General features: G+C 34.4%; 1 protein-coding gene across 3 annotated transcripts; it reads left to right on the top strand.

The window, feature by feature from the left end:
* The first annotated feature begins 1,149 nt into the window (after positions 1-1,149).
* On the top strand, positions 1,150-22,558 carry LOC136042709 (protein Star-like). Of its 3 annotated transcripts, none has more exons than XM_065727670.1 (4): positions 1,150-1,464; positions 16,073-16,242; positions 20,637-20,831; positions 22,313-22,558. In XM_065727670.1, the coding sequence occupies exons 1-4, from the start codon at positions 1,344-1,346 to the stop codon at positions 22,541-22,543; spliced, it is 717 nt and encodes a 238-aa protein (XP_065583742.1). In that variant the 5' UTR covers positions 1,150-1,343; the 3' UTR covers positions 22,544-22,558. The 3 variants fall into 3 exon arrangements, with proteins under 3 accessions (XP_065583742.1, XP_065583743.1, XP_065583744.1); XM_065727671.1 differs by lacking the exon at positions 1,150-1,464 and adding an exon at positions 1,501-1,521; XM_065727672.1 differs by lacking the exon at positions 1,150-1,464 and adding an exon at positions 2,039-2,059.
* Positions 22,559-22,645: the final 87 nt, after the last annotated feature.

Raw genomic sequence — 22,645 nt, 5'->3', positions numbered from 1 at the left:
TCTCATAATAATGCAAAGATTGTCTGAAATTCTCTTCGTTTAAAAAAGGAGTGCCGTCAGTGCAATAGTCGCCCTCAATACTGTGACCTGTGATTAAAATTTTCTCTCACTTGAGAAGCACAATAGACACTAATATTCATATGGTGTTCAGATTTCAATATATCTACAAAATCTCGGACTGCTAATCTTAGTCAGATTTGCTATACTCTTAAACACATAATTTTTTTCGATCCTCTCGGTCCCATGAACAGTCCCTGATTTTTTGTATGGACTGCTTATTTTCATGCTTGTGGTCTTTAAATTTGTTCTCTAACATTTCCATGAATGTTTTGTGAATAATTTTTGTTTGCCAACATTTCTGTTTTCCCCGTCGTAACAAAAACAGTTAGCCAACATTTAGACGACAAAAAAAGTTTTAATACAATTAATCATATTGAAAAGAAAAAGCTGTACTTTTTTTTCTATAAATTGTCTTGCCTCTAAGGTCATCATCAGCCAGCATCTCTCAAATCTTCTTAACTTTTCTTTATCAGCTACTAGTCACAGCCTCGTATTTCCATTGTGATTTAGTGTAACGCGTTGGTGCAAGTTACAAGCTCGTTTTGAGCTTCAAGGTCCTGGCCGAGTGGGTTGGTGCGCTGGATTTGGGATCCTTTGTCTGAGAGGACGCGGGTTCGAATCCCAGTGTACCCAATTCTTCACTTTGGGACGGGGGTCAGTGGCGTGACTCTGTAAGCTTAGCCAGAGTCGACCCGGCTCTAAATGGGTACCTGGAGAAATCTGGGGAAGGTAAACAGGAAGGGTGTGCGAAAGTGCAGGATGGCTGGCCCCCAACCCCCCATTGCACTTCCTGGCTGAAGGGCCAAGAAACGGAGATCAGCACCGCCGGTACGGACTGTAAAGTCTAATGCCGTATCCTTTATCTTTTTTATCCAGCTCTAAATGGGTACCTGGAGAAATCTGGGGAAGGTAAACAGGAAGGGTGTGCGAAAGCACAGGATGGCTGGCCCCCAACCCCCCATTGCACTTCCTGGCTGAAGGGCCAAGAAACGGAGATCAGCACCGCCGGTACGGACTGTAAAGTCTAATGCCGTATCCTTTACCTTTTTTTTACCTATGTTAGATTATATTTTACAGATGGCATAGCTGGTAGCAAAAGTTTTGAAAATGAGTTAATATTGACTTTTGTTGCAAACTGGTCTTTTGACAAAATTGCATTTTCTTGTATTGACTTTAAAATGACATTTTATTGTAAACTGAGGATTAATGCACTTAGATAGATTTGTGGATATTTAACCTATCTTATTCTGTTTTCTTAGCCTCAAGTTGCTAAACTACAAATAATGAACAAGAAGTTTTATTTTTTAATAGCAATTTCTGCTGTCTTCATGCTTCTGCTGAACTTAAACATCATAGATCTGAATATGGTAACCAGTAAGCTATTAAAGAGTGAATGCAATTTAGGTAAAGTTTACTGACTATTTTGGCCATGAGTATTTATGTAGGCTATTATCAAAATAGGTAAAAGCTATAGCCTATATTCAATAGAACATATATAAGTTAGTGTGCCATGTAGACCTAGAATAATATTTTATGTGAAAAGGCCTTTGCTGTGTTAGAAGTTATTTGAGATGGTAGACTAAACCTTCAGGAATTATCCTAATTATCTATTTTTGAGAATGATAAGTAACATACTAGGCTCTTGGCTCTACTGAAATAAAGATTATAATAGCAAAAGAGTAATCTAAATCCATTTGAGGTAAATTTGGAGACAGTTTCTTTATTTACATATATATATATATAGGCTACCTCAAATATTTTTGTATTTACACATATAGAAATGCAATCATTTCCATTTTCATTGATTGGATATTTAAAATCCAAATCTTTAATAGCCTAGTTTAGAAACAAATATGGGCTATATATTTGTACATTAGGGAGATGGGGGTGAAGCATAGCATGTATTAAATATGTAAACTAACCATTGCTGTATTTAATGTATGCTATGCTTTACCCCCCCCCCCCCCCTAATGTGAAAATATATAATAACTCCATAATGGTGAGTTTATAGTAGTTTTGCAAGAGAGAAAAGATGTTCAAAAGTCAAAATGCATCTATTAACAATAGTTTCATGACCCAAAACAATTGTTCAGGTAATACCAACATTGACTGTGTAAAGTACCCAACATTCACAAATCCTCTCACTATGTCAATAGTTAACTCATTCAAAAATATCTATTATACCATATAGAAAAAGATTTGTTTCTATTGGATTTGTCCCAATTTAATCAATAAGATTAAGATTAGTTTGAATATCTTGTCCATAAACAATCCTAAATAGGCTATTTAAAATGTATCAATGGTCTGTTAAAGCCTATTCCTAAACACATTTTAAGCTTAAGTCTTATCTTAGAAAATGCAGTATAATCTTAGACAAAGGGTCTTTAAGCTAGAACCATGTACTTATTCTTGTATTTAGATTACAGACAGACTCAATCTTAGGCAGAGTTAGTCTAAGCCAGATAAAGATAAAGTTTACTAAAAGTTTAATAAAAGAAGTCTAAGATAAAGTTATAAAGCAGAATAATTGTATTTAAATGTACTTAGCTGTAAGGGTAACTTTTTTCTAAATTTGATACTGAAAACAAAGTTTTCCAAGACTGTAGTCAGCTAATTTTAGCAAGCATAGCCCTAATTATCAGCCAATTGTAACTAGGTATATCTAAACCATGCATATCATATCCAAGATTAGAAGTCTTTTATCAATGTTTCAAAAGATACATTTTAATCAAGATATATATCAAAGATTAGGCATTATATGAGCTAGTGTTGGGCAATATTAGATATTGATGTATTGCACCCAATATCAGTGTCAAATATCAGGACCTAAATAGCAATATTAAAAACAAGATAATTTTGGCTTTTTCTGGTATCTACTGGTGAATTTCAGCAGAAATTGTTTTGCATATGGCTGAGAAGAATAATAATGTGTACAAACTACTGATTTATGTATACTGAGACATGGCATGCACAGCTGTGTCCAAAAGTGGACAAAGGCCTGTTCTCAAACTATATTTAGTGTGTTTGGATTCCCAAATGTTGCCGAGAACCTCCAAAAATCTTGGCTACATAAAATATCTTCTAAGTGTATAGGCCTTGTGTAGATCACACTCTAGGTCACGTCACAATTGCCACATGACTCAATTCCTGTTTTTAAAAATTGTATATTGTATATGACAATCATCCCCAAGTTGAGAGTAAAATAGCAAGAGACATGGATTGGGCCTTACTTGAATTTTATAAGCAGATGCAAGTGCTGTCACAGTCCATTTGATTCAGCCACTACAGAATCAAGCCAGTTTGTAGGGAGTATATGGTAGATATTCAGTAGTCAATGCAAAGCAAGCTTTGTCAGTAGCTGCATCTATCATGTTTTCTAGATTTTCAGTAGGGAGTCTTTAGTTTCAAAGAAAAACTGATCCACTCAAGTCATGGAAGTCTTGTAATTTGGGTCTCCAAAATACATGTACAAACTTGTCATAAAATTAGTGTCCATGCCCACCACCGAACCCAATCCTTTCTTAAAATGGTAGTTAAAATTCATTGGATTTCATGGTAATTAAAATTCTTATCCTTTCTTAAAATGGATTCCAAGCTTGATCAGCTAATAAAATAGTTCATGGTACAAACTGTGTGTAAGGCAATTTGGCCCAATAACAACTGAAACTCTAAAACACAGACTCTTGATAACAACAATGGATACATCAAATGAATTGGCTTTTTATGCTGACTTCAGATATAGAAAATTCATCAAGTTTTACGTACCCATCCAAAACTACAAGTCTGAGAAAATTTGTATAAACAATTTATATAGAAATTGGTTTTAGATAGAGTGGGAATGCCCCTAAAAAGTCACAGTATCTTAACAAAGATCCCACCATCAGATTTGGCATATTGGAGAACCATACTGCAAGGGTTTCTAGTTTTCATCTGCAAACTTTGCCAGTTTCATCTGCAAACTTTGTAATTTTTGCTAGAAGAAAGACAACAGATATATGTTTATTAGTTAAGTTGCTTTTTTTTATTCTTTTGTTTTTTTTGCCAGAGTGATTGTATCAAACCAATTGTCATATAAGATCAGAAGAGGGCTTGCTCAAATGAAAATTACAGCTCTAGTCCCCCATTTTGTGACCAAAACAATCAGAAGGCAACTAGATTGCCCCTCACTCCTACACTCTTTTTTTCCCAAATCATCCAATCAAAATTTTGAGATAGCCATTTTGGTCAGTATATTTGAAAAGTAAAGTAATCAGGCCTCTGGGGATGACTCAGCCCTGCAAGTCCCTGGACAAAGCATTGTAAGCTATGAAATTTGTCTAGTGTTTGTTATTGGGAAGTAAACAGACATTTTTGGGGTGGGTGATTTTTCTGTGGGGGAATTTTCCACAAGAAGAAAGGTTTCTGGGGAGGAACTTTCAAAGGGAAACTATACACAGAAGAACCAGAATTCTTATGCAAATTTCATTTTATTTGACATACTTTCTCTTTGCCAATTCAATTTTATATTTTAAGACATTCTGGGGAAATAGCCTGAGTAAAATTTTCAAAGGAGTTAAGAGTTATCTGAGGGATATTTGTGTGGGGTTGGTAATTTTCTGCAGGAGAAATTCTACATGGAGGAATTTTATGCAGGAGAAGCTTTCAATTGAGACATTGGGTGGGGAGAATTTCCAGGAAAAATTTTCCACAGAGGGAGGATTTCTGGCATAATTGGAAAAACCATTAAAAATAAAAGTCTTTTTTTTCTAACAAAAGTATGTTAAAAACAATTTTCCAGACGGAATTTCATCACGAAAAATTGATTGAAGAAAAAACGGGTTTAATTTCTATAAAGCAGTGAACAAAAATAAAATGTATAAACTAAAGTTTAGCTAACAAAAATAAAAATACTCCGAATATTTCGGCCCCACGTCCAGGAGCCTTTCTCAGCAGAAAAAAAGAAGAAAATTAAAAACCAACAATTTTTAAAAACCAACCAACAAAACCAACAAACCAAGACTTTTTTAAGACATTATAAATAAAATGCCACGACAAGTAAAACACAACAAATAAATATAAACAATAAAATAAATTAGAAACAAACTCACATTATAAAGCAAAACTCCTGCACTGATGGTAATAACTTTAGAATAAAACTAAAGCAATTGTATATAATGAAACTTTCCTCTGCCACATTTGGTGTATAAATGGGAATCTATTAAAAATGAAAATTATAAATACTTGCAACAATACGAAAGCAGGTCACCCAACCCCAAATCCAATCAAAATCTTACAGGTTAATGAAACCAAGTTATGAATTATAAATTGAATGGATTTTTTCATTTGCTATTTTAGCTGCCGTCCGTTGACTTCTTACAGTATTGACCTTGCTTTGACTTTCGTTCGCAAGGTTATTACTTGTTTCAGGACAATTATCAATTGTCCCGAAAATTTCGGGACAATTGATATTATAAAAAATTTATAATAAATTTATTCATCAATAAATTTTTTGATGGGGAATTTTCAACAGAGATCAAATTCCCTTGGGAAAGGGGAATCTTATAATAAATAAAAAAAACTAGTTTTTCAGCTAAGAGTAATGAAAAACATTAAAACAAACAGATAATACCCCACATATGAGGGTGGATTCCCTCTCCTCAAGACTTTGCTCTTTACATTGATTTTAACTTTTTGTCCCAATTATTTAATAACAACTCTTGAAACAAAAGAGCTGTTTAATTAGAGTTAGGAAGTTTTAAAATAAAAATAATTGGTGCAAAGAGCAAGGTATTGAGGTGGGGCTATCCTTCTTATATAAGGTAAATTTCTGTCATTTTAAGTTTGAATGTTGCTCCTTACATCCAGGTGAAAAAAAGATTTATATATTTAATCAGTGAAACGCTGAACCAATTCTCAGGGTTTTAGCCAAAAATAGCCAGACATTTATTTTCTTTATTCTGAGCTGGATTAATTCCAAATCAGTTTTTTTTGTAATGTTCATTCATGTAATGGAAGTTTATTTATTTTATTAAAAATTTGAAAAAAGTGTGCAAAATACTGATTAATTACAAATTTTGTTATTGAATTTTGCTGAGCCCTAAAGTTAATCTGAGCCAAAAATTGATCAGAAATATCAAAATCGGAAATATCAATACATTGTTATATCATTTAACTAACATATTGCCCAACACTAGTCCGAGCACTAAGGATCTCACCCTAATCAATGCCTTTTCTTTATACTCTGTCTAAATATATTAATTACTAGCTGACCCCTGCCACATGTTGCTGTGGCGCTACACGCCATAGCAACGCGTGGAATGTCAGCTAGTCAGTCGGCACGCGTTACTGTGGTGCAACGCTTGGTGCGCCAGCAACACGTGGGGTGTCAGTATTTTTCTTTTGCACCCCAGTAACAGGTTGTAACACCTTCAAATTCGAAAGAGAGCATCAAAGCCAATGTACTGCAGTAACGGTTAATGCATATTGTATTATTGAATATGTGATTAATATACAGTGATTTTTTCTTGTTTTTTTTTAGTTTTTTTTAGTTTTTTCGTTTTTTTTTATCTATTTATAGATTACTGCAAAGTAGCTTGAACTCACATCCTTCAAATTTTAAAGAGAACATCAAAGCCAATGTACTGCAGTAACTGTTAATACAGATTGTACTATTAATACTTGATTAATATAGAGTGATAGAGAAAATGTAAAAGAACTGAAATCTGTTGTCCTTTTTTTTTAGGTTTTTTTCCTTTTTTTCAGTTTTTTTAGAAAATTTTTGTAGTTTTTTTTTTAGTTTTTTTTTTTTTATAGGAGATAGCGTAACAGACGGAAAGACAGTACATTTTTATTTATATAGAAGGTTTTATATATATAGATTTCTTTTTTTTTTCAGTTTTTCTCTTTTTTCGGTTTTTCTTTTTTAGTTTTTTATTTTTTTTATTTTTGTTTTTTCTTTTTTTAGTTTTTCTTTTATTTTTTAATTTTATTTTTTTAGTTTTCCATTTTTTTATTTTTTTTCTTTTTTAGTTTTTTTTTTATAATAGATTGTAAATAGTGTAAGAGACAAACAAATAAACAAACAAATATTATATATATATATATATATATATATATATATATATATATATATATATATATATATATATATATATATATATATATACTAGCTGTTGGGGTGGCGCTTCGCGCCACCCCAACACCTAGTTGGTGGGGGCGCTTCGCGCCCCCCCCAAGCCCCCCCGCGCGCGTAAGTCGTTACGCGCCATAATAGTTACGCGCCATTGTAGTTGTGTCCCTATGTCCCACCTGTGAATATAGATATATATATATATATATGGTTTTAACTACGTAAAACTTGCGAATATACAACATTCTTTGCTGTCCCATTGTCTTTGCATATAAATAGATTGTCAGGTTATCCCCCTGTTTCCCCCGGTGTCCCCGTTGTAGTTGTGTCCCTGTGTCCCGGTCGTCATTTATATTCCCTGTGTCCCGGGTCCCGGTCATCATTTGTATCCCGGTGTCCCGGTCTGTATATACATTCGTTTTTTAGTTTTGTTTTTCTCCTTTATTTTTTTCCTTTTTTTTTCTTTTTTAGCTTATTTAGATTTTTAGATTTTTTAGTTTTTTTTATTAGTTTTTAGTTTTTATTTCTTTTTAGTTTTTTTGTCCCGGTCGTCATTTATATCCCCCTGTTTCCCCCGGTGTCCCCGTTGTAGTTGTGTCCCTGTGTCCCGGTCGTTATTTACATTCCCTGTGTCCCGGTCGTCATTTGTATCCCGGTGTACCGGTCTGTATATACATTCGTTTTTTAGTTTTGTTTTTCTCCTTTATTTTTTTCCTTTTTTTTTCTTTTTTAGTTTATTTAGATTTTTAGATTTTTTAGTTTTTTTATTAGTTTTTAGTTTTTTTTTCTTTTTAGTTTTTTTGTAGTTTTTACCTTCTTTTTAGTTTTGTTAATTTTTTTTTTTACTTGTGTCCTGGTCGTCATTTATACTCCCTGTGTCCCGGTGCTTTGTTGATTGCTAATCGAACATTCCTTTTGTCCTGGTCGCTTTCTCTTTGAGTGTCGTCATTTATTTTTTTCTTTTTTAGTTCTTTTAGTTTTTACCTTTTTTAGTTTTTTTTTAGTTTTTAGTTTTTTTAGTTTTTTACCTTTTTTTAGTTTTTTTAGTTTTTTAGCTTTTTTATTTTTTTTATTAGTTTTTAGTTTTTTTGTAGTTTTTGCCTTTTTTTTTAGTTTTTTGTCCTGGTCGCTTTCTCTTTGAGTGTCGTCATTTATTAGTTTTTTCCTTTTTTTTTTTAGTTTTTTATTGGTTTTTACCTTTATTTTAGCTTATTTTTCAGTTTTTTCCTTTTTTTTAGTTTTTTTTTATTTTTTATTTTTTTTAGTTTTTTACCTTTTTTTAGTTTTTTTAGTTTTTTTAGTTTTTTAGCTTTTTTACTTTTTTTATTAGTTTTTAGTTTTTTTTTGTAGTTTTTGCCTTTTTTTAGTTTTTTCAGTTTTTTTTTTAGTTTTTTATTGGTTTTTACCTTTATAGTTTTTTTAGTTTTTTAGCTTTTTTATTTTTTTTATTAGTTTTTAGTTTTTTTTGTAGTTTTTGCCTTTTTTTAGTTTTTTCAGTTTTGACGTCACCTAATCCAGTTTTTTCAGGTGACGTCACCTGACACATCCATCCACACATCCACACATATAGATATATATATATATATATATATATATATATATATATATATATATATGTATAGATTACTACAAAGTGACTTGAACACACATCCTTCAAATTTGAAAGAGAGCATCAAAGCCAATGTACTGTTGTAACTGTTAACACAGATTGTATTTTTGAATACTTGATTAATATAGAGTGACAGAGAAAATGTAAAAAAAATTAAAACCTGTTGTCCTTTTTTTCCTTTTTTCCTTTTTTCAGTTTTTTTCTTATTTTTAGTTTTTTTTTTTCTTTTTTATAGGAGATAGTCTAATAGACGGACAGACAGTACATTTTTATTTATATAGATTTCTCTCACAAATCAACTTTATAGTCCTTGAATAAGATCCTAAAGTGACACCAAGTCCTGGTAACATTCAGTGTAAATTACAAGTGAAATGATTTTTATATTTAAAAAAAGAGCAAAACAGGCATCAATTACTTTGCTCAACTTGTCCCTATGTAATGAATAGAATCATCTCAAAATTTACTCCATTTGATTCCTTAATCAATTCCCTCCCAAATATAATGTTCACTGCCATATCAATTGTATCCCATCTCCTGTGACATTATGAGGCATGCTGTATTGTAAATATTGCAATATTGTAAATATTGTTTTATTTTTGCTTGAACGATTATATCTTTATGTCAATTGGCATTTTATTCTCAATCAAGTCAGCAACATTGTATCATTGCAAAAGAATAAAGATAGTTAGATAAATATGATATTTAGAAAATTAAATATTATTATTGGAAATGGAGGGAAATTAACATTTGTTTCAATATAAACACTATACATATAATAAAGTAAGGGTCTATTATTATTTGTGTTTCTTGTAGTTTTATATATAGCCTAGGGCTTACTGACCTTATTAGGGGGGGGGGGGGCATGTTTTATCATAGTTATCAACCATTGTATTTAGAAAAAACATTGATTAGGGAACCGAATGGTACTTCTGTTTTATTATTAGAGTATTTTCTTTAGAAGAGCCCATAGATGTTACCATATAGTCTCTCTTTCATTTTTTATTCAAATGCGTTTAGTAAAGATTTAAAAAAAATATTAAATGTCTATATACAAACATTACTGTCCACTTATGAATTGCTTATTAGATGTTCTCAGCCAGTAACCAAAAAACCCTCAAAAACAGGTAATAGCTGGTAAGATGTTCATAAGATAGTATTGGTAAAACTATCAAGTTTTCAAGAACTATCAAGATAGTACTAATAAAATCAAAGCTTGCCAGCCCTAAGCTATCCTGTTAAAAAGAAAATCCTACTAAGCTTTTAAGTGCTTCTCAAGTAATCGGAATTGTTATTCAAAACTTTGAAGCTTTTTTTTAAATCTTCAAAGGTCCAGAGTATCATTTGCACTTTGTCCTGTGGTGGCGCAGTGGGTTTGACCTTAGCTTGGTAATACGGAACCCAGAGATCGAATAATGCTGCAGCAATGCACTGCTGGGCCGACGCAGGGACCTTAGTAGTCAAGAAGCGTCGTTAATCTGATACAATCATTTGCACTTTATTGAAAGCAATTTATATTTAGAGTGGAGTATTTTTATGGCACTTGGTATCTGACAAGTGACATATGGTAATCGTAAATTCTGTTGGTCAGTTGGTCTGACTGTCCTGGTTTTGCTAGTTTAGGCACTTCCAGGTAAGGTAGGGCGATGAAATTTGGCAGGCGTATCAGGAACCAGACCAGATTAAATTAGAAATTGTCGTTTCCCCGATTTGATCATCTGGGGGGGGGGTAGATTGGAAAAATTAGAAAAAAAGAGGTATTTTTAACTTACGAACGGGTGATCAGATCTTAATGAAATTTGATGTTTGGAAGGATATTGTGTCTCAGCGCTCTTAGTTTAAATCACGATCGGATCCGGTGACATTGGGGGGATTTGGGGGGGGCCTAAAATCTTGGAAAACGCTTGGAGTGCAGGGATTGGGATGAAACATGTTGGGAAAAATAAGTACAAATCCTAGATACGTGATTGACATAACCGGAACGGATTCGCTCTCTTTGGGGGAGTTCGGCGGGGGGGGGGGGTGAGGTTAGTTCTGAAAAATTAAAAAAATGAGGTATTTTTAACTTACGAAGAAGTGATAGGATCTTAGTGAAATTTTGATGTTTGGAAGGATATCATGTCTTAGAGCTCTTATTTAAAATCCCGACCGGATCCAGTGACATTGGGGGAGTGGGGGAAACCTGAAATCTTGGAAAACGCATAGAGCGGAGTTATTGAGATGAAACTTGGTGGGAAAAATAAGCACAAGTCCTAGATACGTGATTTAAATAACCGGAATGGATCCGCTCTCTTTGGGGGAGTTGAGGGGTTAATTCTGAAAAATAAGAAAAAATGAGGTATTTTTAACTTATAAAGGAGTGATCGTATGATCTTAATGAAATTTAATATTTGGAAGGGTCTCATAACTCAGATATCTTATTATAAATCCTGACTGGATCCAGTGTCATTGGGAGGAGGGGGGTACCGGAAATCTTGGAAAATGCTTAAAGTGGAAAGATCAGGATGAAACTTGGTGGAAAAAATAAGCACAAGTCCAAGATACGTGACTGACATAACTGGACCGGATCTGCTCTCTTTGATGGAGTTAGGGGGGGGGGTAGTTCTGAAAAATTAGAAAAAAAGAGGTATTTGTAACTAACGAATGGGAAATCAAATTTTAATGAAATTTTATATGTAGAAGGATCTTTTGCTTTAGAACTCTCATTTTAAATTCCGACCAGATCCGGTGACATTGGAGGGGTGTCAGAGGGGAAACAGGAATTCTCGGAAAACGTGAAAATTGAAATATCTTACGAATGGGTGATCGGATCTTAATGAAACTTGATATATACAAGAATTTTATGTATCAGATGCTCTATTTCAATTCGAATTGGATTCGGTGACAAAGAGGGTTGGAGGGGGGAAACAGAAATCTTGGAAAACGCCTAGAGTGGAGGGATCAGGATCACACCTGATGGGAAGAATAAGACCAAGCAATAGATACGTGATTGACATAATTTGGAACGGATCCAATCTCTTTGGGGGAGCTGGGGGCTGTTAATTTGGAAAATTAGAAAATTGAGGTATTTTTAACTTAAGAACGGGAGACCATATCTTAATGAAATTTGATATTTAGAAGGAAGTCATGTCTCAGAGCTCTTATTACAAATCCGGACCAGATCTGCTGACATTGGGGGGAGTTGGAGGGGGAAACTGGAAATCTTGGAAAACGCTTAGAGTGGAGAGATTGGGATGAAACTTGGTGGGTAGAATAAGTAAATTCCGTAGATATGTGATTGACGTAACTGGGCTGGATCTGCTCTGTTTGGGGGAGTTAGGGGACGATGAAAATTGGTAGGCGTGTCATGGAGCTGCACAAATTGACTTGATAAAGTCGTTTTCCCCGATTCGACCATCTGGAGGGCTGAATGGAGAGTAAAAATTTGAAAAATTGTGGTATTTTTAACTTGCGAGTGGGTGATCGGATCTTTATGAATTTTGATATTTAGAAGGGCCTCGTGACTTAGAGCTCTGATTTTAAATCCCGACTGGCATTAAGCCTCTGATTTTCCTTTTAAATCAATCTATTGATTCTTGGAATTTTGCTAGAGCTCATACCATATGAGCTCTTGGCTCCTCCGACGTTGTCACAAGTGCCATATAAGTTCTTAGCTCTTGTTTTTTTCTTGTAGATGTCAGCAACAAGACCATAAAAAATAATATCCCAAGGCTAATCAAAGTTTACAAATAAGAGTGGTACTCTCTATCCTCCCTCATACTCTCCAAACAGCTGGTGTGTCAAAATATTAACAAAGAAAATCACCAAAATAATCAAGATTACTTGAAAGAATGGATGAATATTAGACTGATTGTTTAATAAAGAATAATATGAATTTCTGGTTGTCTTGGCAATTTCTAATTTTTTTATTTAATAGTTATAAAAGAGGAAATGTTTAAAAAATATATTTTTTGCAACATAATACAACTGATGCTCTGAAAAATCAAAGGCTAAGGGTGTAGTATCCCACTTCTGTTCATGGTGATTTCTGTTTGTTATTCATTTTAATTACTAGTAACTTAGTAAATATTCATTTTTAGTAATTTCGAGTAAATGTTCAATTAAGTTCAATTTCAGTAACTTAGTTATTCATTTTATTTTTTGTTTGTCATAGGATTTATTTGCTCATCAATAGCAGTATCTATTACCTATTGCAGGATACCTCGAGGGTAGGAAGCAACCTTTGAAGGGGGGCCCAGTCTCTAGGTGTCCTTAAACATAGCTTGAGCATCCTCATCTAGGAATCATAAATTCTGTCGGAGGAGGTGGGAGGGCCCTCTGATTTGCACAGGGCAGGGTCCACTGGCAAATGGAAATGCCCACCAGTCACAGACCTTCTCTCAATAATGGGTCAAATTACTGGTGTTGCAGGATGAAATAAGGGCACATTATTGGTAGTAGGTACGGTTGCTTCCTGCTAAGGACAGAGAGAAGTCGCTCATGGTTCTCCTGAAACCAGGCAAGATAACTCATCTTTACTTATAATGACGAATATGTAAAAGCAATTAAATATGAAAACCAGGCAAGAAAACTTTTCTTTACTTGTATTGATTATTATGTAAAAGGGATTAAATCTGAAAACCAGTGATACTGCATCCTAGATAACCAACAAAGGCCATACACTAAGAGCTACCATACATGGGGCAACCAACAATGTGACAAATATGAACCACCCAAATATAATAACTACAAACCTGGAAGCCATTGTATTGCCAAAAACAACTCTGTTAGTTGGTACCCTCAATACAAGAACCCTTGCCAAACAAGGAAAAATAGACCAAAATCTGAGAAAGATAAATCAGTACACAAGGGATGTTGTTGGTTTATTTGGAACTGACCTAGAAAGCGATTTTTTCCAATTTTTTGTCTGAATTAGGGTTCCCTTAGATCATGGCAACTTCAAGTTTTGAGCTGATTGGAAAAAAAATTGGCCCTCTTTTGGTTTCCATATATTTGGAGGGGAGGTACTATATCGCGAAACATTATTTTAGTGCTTTAGTTTTTTCTTTTGGGGCAAGAAATTAGATTTTCAAGTTCAACCTGATCTAGGACACGAGGTTTTTTGGCTCCCTATGCCCTTCTTCTATAATAAAATGTCTGATCCACATTTCCTGTAATAGTTCCTTAAATTTTCAAGCGAATTGTGCACTCAAGATCAAACAAGCCTCTCTTTTCCCATTATAAACCCATGTGTAAACAATTGGCAAGTTGTATTATTTACAGATCATGCCCCAGAGGATGTAGGGGTTTTCTTATTCATGTAGGCGTCTTTGTTATATATATCTATATATATAAAAATAAGTTGTCTGTGTGTGGATCTGTGTGTGGATCAGGTGACGTCATGTTTGTCCGCATATGACGTCTGAATTATTTCACACTAATACAAAAGAAGAAAAAAACTAAAAAAGGTAAAAACTACAAAAAAAAACTAAAAAGAAAAAAAAACTAAAAAAGCTAAAAAACTAAAAAAAACTAAAAAAAGGTAAAAATCTAATAACTAAAAAAAAAACTGAAAAAAATAAAAAAAAGGCAAAAACTACAAAAAAAATAAAAACTAATAAAAAAACTAAAAAAGCTAAAAAACTAAAAAAACTAAAAAAAACTAAAAAAAGGTAAAAAACTAAAAAAAACTAAAAACTAAAAAAGAAAAAAACTAAAAAAAAGGAAAAAACTGAAAAATAAAAGAGAAAAAGAAAACTAAAAAAATATGAATAAATATATATAAAAATAAGTTGTTTGTGGGTTATGTCTGTCTGTCTGTCTGTCGAGTGACGTCGTGTTTGTCCGCATATGACGTCTGAATTATTTCACACTAATACAAAAGAAGAAAAAAAACTAAAAAAGGTAAAAACTACAAAAAAAACTAAAAAGAAAAAAAAACTAAAAAAGCTAAAAAACTAAAAAAAAACTAAAAAAAGGTAAAAAACTAAAAAAAAACTGAAAAAACTAAAAAAAGGCAAAAACTAAAAAAAAAACTAAAAACTAATAAAAAAACTAAAAAAGCTAAAAAACTAAAAAAACTAAAAAAACTAAAAAAACTAAAAAAAGGTAAAAAACTAAAAACTAAAAAAGAAAAAACTAAAAAAATGGAAAAAACTGAAAAATAAGAGAAAAAGAAAACTAAAAAAATATTAATAAATATAAAAAATATAAATATAATATAAATTAGCAATCAACAAAGCACCGAGACACAAATGACGACCGGGACACAGGGAGTATAAATGACGACCAGGACATAAGTAAAAAAAAAAAACTAAAAAAACTAAAAAAATGGTAAAAACTACAAAAAAACTAAAAACTAATAAAAAAACTAAAAAATCTAAATAAACTAAAAAAGAAAAAAAAGAAAAAAGGAAAAAAATAAAGGAGAAAAACAAAACTAAAAAACGAATGTATATACAGACCGGGACACCGGGATACAAATGACGACCGGGACACAGGGAATATAAATGACGACCGGGACACAGGGACACAACTACAATGGGGACGCCGGGGGGCACAGGGGGATATAAATAACGACCGGGACACCGGGACACAAGGAATATAAATGACGCCCGGGACACTCAAAGAGAAATCACAGACTGGAACACCGGGACACAAATGACGACCGGGACACAGGGAATATAAATGACGACCGGGACACAGGGACATAACTACAAACGGGACGCCGGGGTGCACAGGGGGATATATAAATGACGATGGCGACTCAGGGAATGGTCGATTAGCAATCACCATCAACAAAGCTCAAGGGTAATCATTAGAATCATGAGGTATAGATCTGAATACGGATTGTTTTCCCATGGACCATTATATGTTGCATGTTCAAGAGTCGGTAAACCTGACAATCTATTTATATGCACAGACAATGGGACAGCAAAGAATGTTGTATATTCGCAAGTTTTACGTAGTTAAAAACATATATATATATATATATATATATATATATATATATATATATATATATATATCTATATTCACAGGTGGGACATAGGGACACAACTACAATGGCGCGTAACTAATATGGCGCGTAACTAATATGGCGCGTAACGACTTACGCGCGTGGGGGGGCTTGGGGGGGGCGCGAAGCGCCCCCACCAACTAGGTGTTGGGGTGGCGCGAAGCGCCACCCCAACAGCTAGTATATATATATATATATATATATAGTTAGTTAGTTAGTTAGTTTACATACTTGCAATTACTTATAGGAAGTACTTATGTGATGCTTTATTGTTCTTACTAGTAGATGTTTTCGATTATAGATTTGATTAACAATGCCAATATATTAATGAACGACCAGTATGTATTAGAATGCATCAGAAATGGCTTTTTAAATACAAAATCAAATGATGCATACAACCTCAATGCACCCAATTTAAAGAATCCATCAATGGGACAAGCACAGCTTCTGATTCAAATTTTGAAAAACAAGGTATGTTCTTCTTTTTTGTACATATATGTATTATTTCCTGATGAGTTAATACCAAATACATCCATAAGATTTGTTTTATAGGAAATAGTTTAAAACATTCATTAATCCACAAGTTTGAAGGTTATATAGAAATGTAAGTTGATTGTTTATAAAAAGTGAGAGGGGTATGTCTGCTTCTGGAATTATACTTAATTTGTTTGCAGAGCGATCAAATTTTTGTGAAGATTACCATCCCCACTTTGAATTTTATTTGTCATTATTTTGAACGAAAACATAAAATATTGGTTGTCTAAGGTCAAAACACCTTTTTTCTAAAGACAAGATATTAGCTTCAAAAATTTGGAAGTTTTACTTCATATCAGTGCATTAAGAACGAATCGAGTTCTTTCATATTTTTTAAAATTAAAGCATTGAGTTTTCAGCAAGACTATACGTGTCCCAATTTTAGGTTTTAATGCTGTTAATTGTTTTGTTTTTTGTTATTCCAGTGTTATACATTTTTTTTCAATCCGGCACCGTTTTCTAGAGTTAGGAAGCTCATTTTCGAAATTAATTAAATAAAAAACAAGTTTTCTTAACTGCAAGTAAGGAGTGACATTAAAACTTAAAGCGAACAGAAATTATTTCGTATTTGAAAGGGGTTGTCCCATCCTCAACGCCTGGCTCTTTATGCAAAAGTTTGACTCTTTCTCTCAACTCTACTTTTTAAAACAATAGAAAACTTTAGCATAAAGAGCAAGGGGTTGAGGAGGGGACAGCCCCTTTCATATACGGCATAATTTATGTTCGTTTCAAGTTTTAAAGTCGCTCCTTAATTGCAGTTAAAAAGAACTTGTTTTTTAATTTAATTTCTGAACGTTTTTAAATCAATGCATGTTTTGATTTTGGCTCACAGCATATGAATAATTAAAACGAAATTTGTGTATTATTTTTTTCGGTTGAATGTCCTTTTCATGGTTTTGATCTGAAGATTTTGATACAAAAAAGGGGGTGGGGGAGGAAACCTAATTCCCCTCCAATATTTGGTTACTTAAAAAGGCAACTAGAACTTTTTATTTTTTACGAACGTTTTTATTATTAATAAATATACGTAACTTCTTTTTGCATTTCTGAAAAATGCATTTCTTTTGATGTAACTATTGGTATTAAAATTTAGTTTTTTAGAGTTTCGGCTACTATTGAGCCGGGTCGCTCCTTACTACAGTTCGTTACCACGACCTGTTTGATTAAAAATGACTTTCCATAAGACGAAGTTTGTCAATGGAAGTTGTTCAAGTTTGTCAATGTTTGTTCCTAAAATTTTGTGAAGATTACCTTCTCCTCTTTACATTTTTGTTTGTCATGATTTTGAACGAGAGCATATTGGTTGTTTAAGGTCAAAATACCTTTTTTCAAAGACAAGATTGTAGCTTCAAAAATTTGGAAGTTGTCATAATATCATAGTCAGTGCATTAAGAATGAATGTCGTTCTTTCAGTTTTTTCTTCTTTTTTTTTTCTTTTTTTTTTTCTTAATAAAGTTTTCAGCAAGACTATGCATATCCCCATTTTAGGTTTTAATGCTATTTTAATGTTTTGTTCGGGTTATTCCAATATTATATGTTTTTTGATCCAGCAATGTTTTTTAGACTTTGGAAGCTCTTTTTTGAAATTAATTAAAAAAGACTTGCCATAAAAAGAAGTTTGTCAAAAAGTAAAGAACCATATTAAACTCAAGACCAGCGGAAACAAAGTCCTATATAATAATTAAATTCAAAGCGACCAGAAATTACTTTTAAAGAATAAATGAAACCAAAAATGAGCAGAAATTAAAATAAATGATCATAATAAACATAAAGTTAACAGACACGGTTATAGATGAATAAACAAATCTTAAAATGAAAAAAAAAATAAATTGAATATTCGAGAGCTCAAAACGAACACGAACAAGAGTTAACCATAAAAGTTCGAAAGCCTATTGTGGCATTTGCGTTGCATGTATTTTGAACAGTTTTCTTTATTTTTCAAAACATCGACGACAAATAAAAAATAAATTACAAGCATGTACGGTAGAGCGCAATAAAATGAGAGGGTTTTTCTGCTGGGGTTGCAACCCGCATCATGGACTTCGAGGGCCTGCCCTTGTAGAAACATATTGCTGCAACTGAAACACCATATTGAGCCTCAGATCGACCCTCTTTTTGATGATGACAATCGCAAGCCCAAGGACAAGATTTATGAACGCGAAACAACACCTTGGATTTGGTTCGTGTAATGTCTGCGCAGTATTTCACACTCCCAAGGCTGGGCAAGTGCTCAGAACTCTGCAAGATTACGATCTTGACCTTATGGCTCTGTTTAAGGCTTGATGGCTAGGTTCTGGGTTAAATAAAGTGGACAAAATGTGACTATTGTCAATCACGGATCCCAAGAGAGATGTGAATTCGGAGTTGCCTTCATGATTGCAAATCAAACCTCTCGAGCTCTACTGCAGTGGACGCTAGTATCGCCTTGAATCCTGAAACTCCACTTCATAGGTGAACATGCGAAAATGTCAGTTATAGTTTGCTACATACCTACCAGTAGCGCCCTCGACGAATTAAAAGATAAATTCTATAGAGCATTCAATTCCGTAGCCAAAGACACACCACGGCATGACCTAGCATGTTTTCTAGGAGTCGTCAACGCAAAAGCAGGGAACAACTCATTGTTCTTCCCACAAGTTGTCGATAAGCATGGCCTGGGTCAACAAAATGAAAATAGAGGACAACCGTGTTTTCTCACTGGAATATACACAACTACTCATGGAAATTTCCCGGCGGTCATGCTCGAAACCAGATTCAACTCTGTCTCTAGAACAAGAAGAGAAGGTCAGGCCTACATTATATAAGGTGCTACAGAGGAGCTGACGTTGCCTTAAACCATGATCAAATGGTAGCAATAGTCTGCCTCAAATGAAAAAGAACTAAAAATGAAAAAAAGGCCCCCCTCAAACTCAGTCTTCGACTCGGAGAAACTGCAAATGAGAGAATTCAAGCAAGTTGGAGGTCCAAATAGATTTGAACCCTGTCTTTACCAGATGATGCCGACAGTGAGTAAGTTTGGGAAAGAATAAATCTCTGCTTTCACGATGCGCTAATAATACCATTTGCTATTGCACGAGCCCAAAAGGCCAGTGGATGTCTGACCAAACATGGGACCAAATAGACAAAAGGAAAAAGGTAGAAGCATATCTTATCGTAGGCAATCCCCGACTGCCAAACCTTCAGTAACGAAAAATACAGAGCCGCCGATAAAATCATGAACAATAGTGCCAGAAATGATTTGAGAACTTGCTTGAGTGGAAAGCAGTGCATGTGCAAGAAGTTGTGAAGAGAGGTGAGTCAAGAGTTGTCTTCAAAATCACGAATAAGATAATTGGCAATAAATCTTCCATTCAACATAAAACTGTCGACTGTCGAACAACCCCTTGGGCATCATGAATGCCGGGCAATCTGTGGTGAATGGAGTCTGGGCTAGCAGCTTTGAAACCAAATGCAAAAGGCAACAAGTGTGTAATCTTCCCTTTGACTAAGGTCGCCTCTGATTGGCAACACGGAAATTTACGGTTATTGGCAATGTCAACCTCGACGAAATTTCCCGTTGCCTTGCGCAAGCGGCAGCGTGATCCACTTGGATCAACGTGATCCGGTTCGTCTTGAACGGTCCTATTAAAACACTTAGCTTTAACTTTTCGTTGCGTCGATAGTAAACTCAGCCTTAATTCACTTATCTCAAACATTCTATATGGAGGGGTGACGTTCCACTCTTCCCTCATGGCACTATCGCCCCTTCTGAATTAAGGCTGTGGATCTGTGGCCTGGCTACGGCCCATTGCTTAAACAAATTGGTTATGCCCTAAGAACGCAATAGATATATGTATGTTCATTTGTTTTTAAACTAACAATGTCAATCGCACTAATCTAACCCTAACTATTTTATAATCAATACAAACAGCTTAAAACAGTCTGCCTACTTTCAGCAAATTTCACGTTGTATCGTGTTTAAATTATACTTTATATTGAAATTTTGATAAATTAAAATACGATTGGTTTGAATTTTTCTGATTCTGCTGAGTACTGTAAGAACTTCGCACAAATAAAAAAATCGAATAAATAAAGTGATGAGAATATAATATGCAACATAAAATAAATAATATGAATCTCATGGAAAGGGGCCCTTCACTAAGATAATTTACAAAGGACCTTCTTCTTCCAGAGAAAAAGTTGCCTAGAAACACCTTTTTCTTCTTCTCTAATCTCCAGGGAAAACCTTGTCAACACCAAAACTACTTCTGTTATCAGTTTCTCCTACTCTTTGGACTATTCCTTCAAGTCGCAGATAACTGGCATGTTCTAAAAAGACGTTTTTTTTTCAGAAAAAAGGCTTTTTCGTTGAATGTGGAGCTTTAGATGGTGAAACAAGATCAAATACCCTTTATATGGAGCGTTTTTTGGGTTGGGAAGGTGTCCTTATTGAAGCTGATCCTTCTAATTACAGAGAGTTGGAGACAAAAAATCGGAAAGCATGGTCGGTACCTGCCTGCCTTAGCATTAAACCCTATCCCAGTAAGGTATGTATTGGCCATAAAATGTTTCCTTTCTTAATTCTGAGTACAAGACTCAGTACACATTTTGACTTTCAAGTAATTCGACCTTTAAAAACAAAACGTAAAGAGACAAGACTCGATTCCTCTGTTTTTAAGGGAGCCACAAGAGAAATGTTACGAGAGCTAAAGACACGAGCTACCAACCATAGCCAGTGGAGGGAGGTAAACTAAATCCTGTGGCGTCTCATTCATAAAGGGCCAAAGGCTTGAGTTGGACCCAACCGAAGTGAGGTCTGTTTATGAGGATTGAATGTGCTAGGTTAATAAGTGAAGTCAGCGCCCTTTGTGATGGTCAATGATTCAAGCCATTAACATTAGCAAGAAAAACAACCGGAGAAAAGTGAGAAAACCCCACATAGTGGGCTTATAACTAGTCAAAAGACATGGGAAATAATTATTTGTTTTTTTTTTATTTCATTTTTTGTTTTCTATTTTACATGACTTTTCATTTAGGAGCATTCCTCTTTATATATAAGGAAGGCCCGAGATGCCAACACAAAAAATCAAATTGACGGGAGAGAAGCGAAAGAGTCTGTGAAATCTTGTTCGCTAGGATTGAATGCAGAGTTCTGCCTGATAAATTGAAGATCAACAACCCAAATCCATTCTAGCAAAGTAATGGCCCATGTACAAGGGCAGAAGGTCTGATTCCTGCCTGAGGAAAAGAAATTAATTTGTTTGGGTCACAATTCCGTGCTAGTAAAGGGAGTGGAGGTAGTTGACAAAAGGAGCATTTCCTCATCATGGTGTGACGGAAGCTTTTTAATGATGTTTTGTTTTGGTCAGATGGTTGGTCGAGTCTTCGGCCTTCCGAATGGCCCTCGCTTCACTGGGGAGCCAGATCGGGCCTTTGGGCATCGAGAATGGTCCTCGTTTCGCTCGGGTGGAAACTCGGTCATTTGGCCCTGGCAAATTTCTGATGTTGTATTTTGCATACGGATCACTTTGTTTTGATGTAACTTTTAGGAAAATTTCAGGTATAATGCATTTACTAAAGAACAGATTAGCCCATGTTTCTCCTACTGAAAAGTATAATATATATCCAAAAATGTATAGTTTTCGATCCATTAGTGTAAAGGTGCATTGCGCATGTATGGACATATACCTACACCTAGCTTCAACTCATAAAGATATTCATACCCCATTTTACATTTTTAGATTTAATCTTATGTGCATGTAAAAGGCGTTGCTGAAGGGGGCGTACGCAGGAAAGACGTCACCGGGACCTACACCCCCCCCCCCACCCAGACTCGCCAATTCTGAATTTGCTTGAATTTTTGGGCACTTCTTATTCAACACTTGTTCCGTCCCCAACCCCACCGAAATATAATTATTATTGCCCCTCCCCCTGAAAAAAATTCCTGGGTAGGTTACTCGTTGCTCAGGTACTGGTTGCTTTGTTTTGACGACTTAATTTTATCTAATCTTCCTTTTTTTACCTTCAGGTAACCTTTGAGATGCGAAGAAATCAAGGCCGAATAGCAAAGAACCAGGATAACAGGTCGGTAAAACGAGGAGAGGTTCAAGTCCAGTGTTTTCCTCTGTATTCAATTCTCTTAGCCTTGAACCAAACAGTTGTGGATTATTTTAGCCTGGACGTAGAGGGCGCTGAGCTGGGTGTACTGAGGACAATTCCTTTTGATAAAATTGATATCAAGGTTAGTTCTCTGAAATAGAAATTTGACGTTGGCAAAGGTTTTATGGTTCTTGTGTATTATCCAGAACACGCTCAAGAAGTGAAGTTAGGTTATTCACAATGAAATGTACCAAAATATGAA

Source organism: Artemia franciscana, unplaced genomic scaffold (assembly GCF_032884065.1).
Source record: "Artemia franciscana unplaced genomic scaffold, ASM3288406v1 Scaffold_1811, whole genome shotgun sequence".
NCBI lineage: Eukaryota > Metazoa > Arthropoda > Branchiopoda > Anostraca > Artemiidae > Artemia > Artemia franciscana.
The sequence above is the reverse complement of the archived record's forward strand: the minus strand, read 5'-3'. Positions and strand labels throughout refer to the sequence as shown.

Excerpts from the sequence above, each read along its gene's own strand:
- LOC136042709 (XM_065727670.1), top strand. The coding sequence starts at position 1,344 with ATGAACAAGAAGTTTTATTTTTTAATAGCAATTTCTGCTGTCTTCATG. Across the intron at positions 1,465-16,072 it reads AAAGAGTGAATGCAATTTAG|ATTTGATTAACAATGCCAAT; the intron begins GTAAAGTTTACT and ends TTTCGATTATAG. Across the intron at positions 20,832-22,312 it reads TTAAACCCTATCCCAGTAAG|GTAACCTTTGAGATGCGAAG; the intron begins GTATGTATTGGC and ends TTTTACCTTCAG.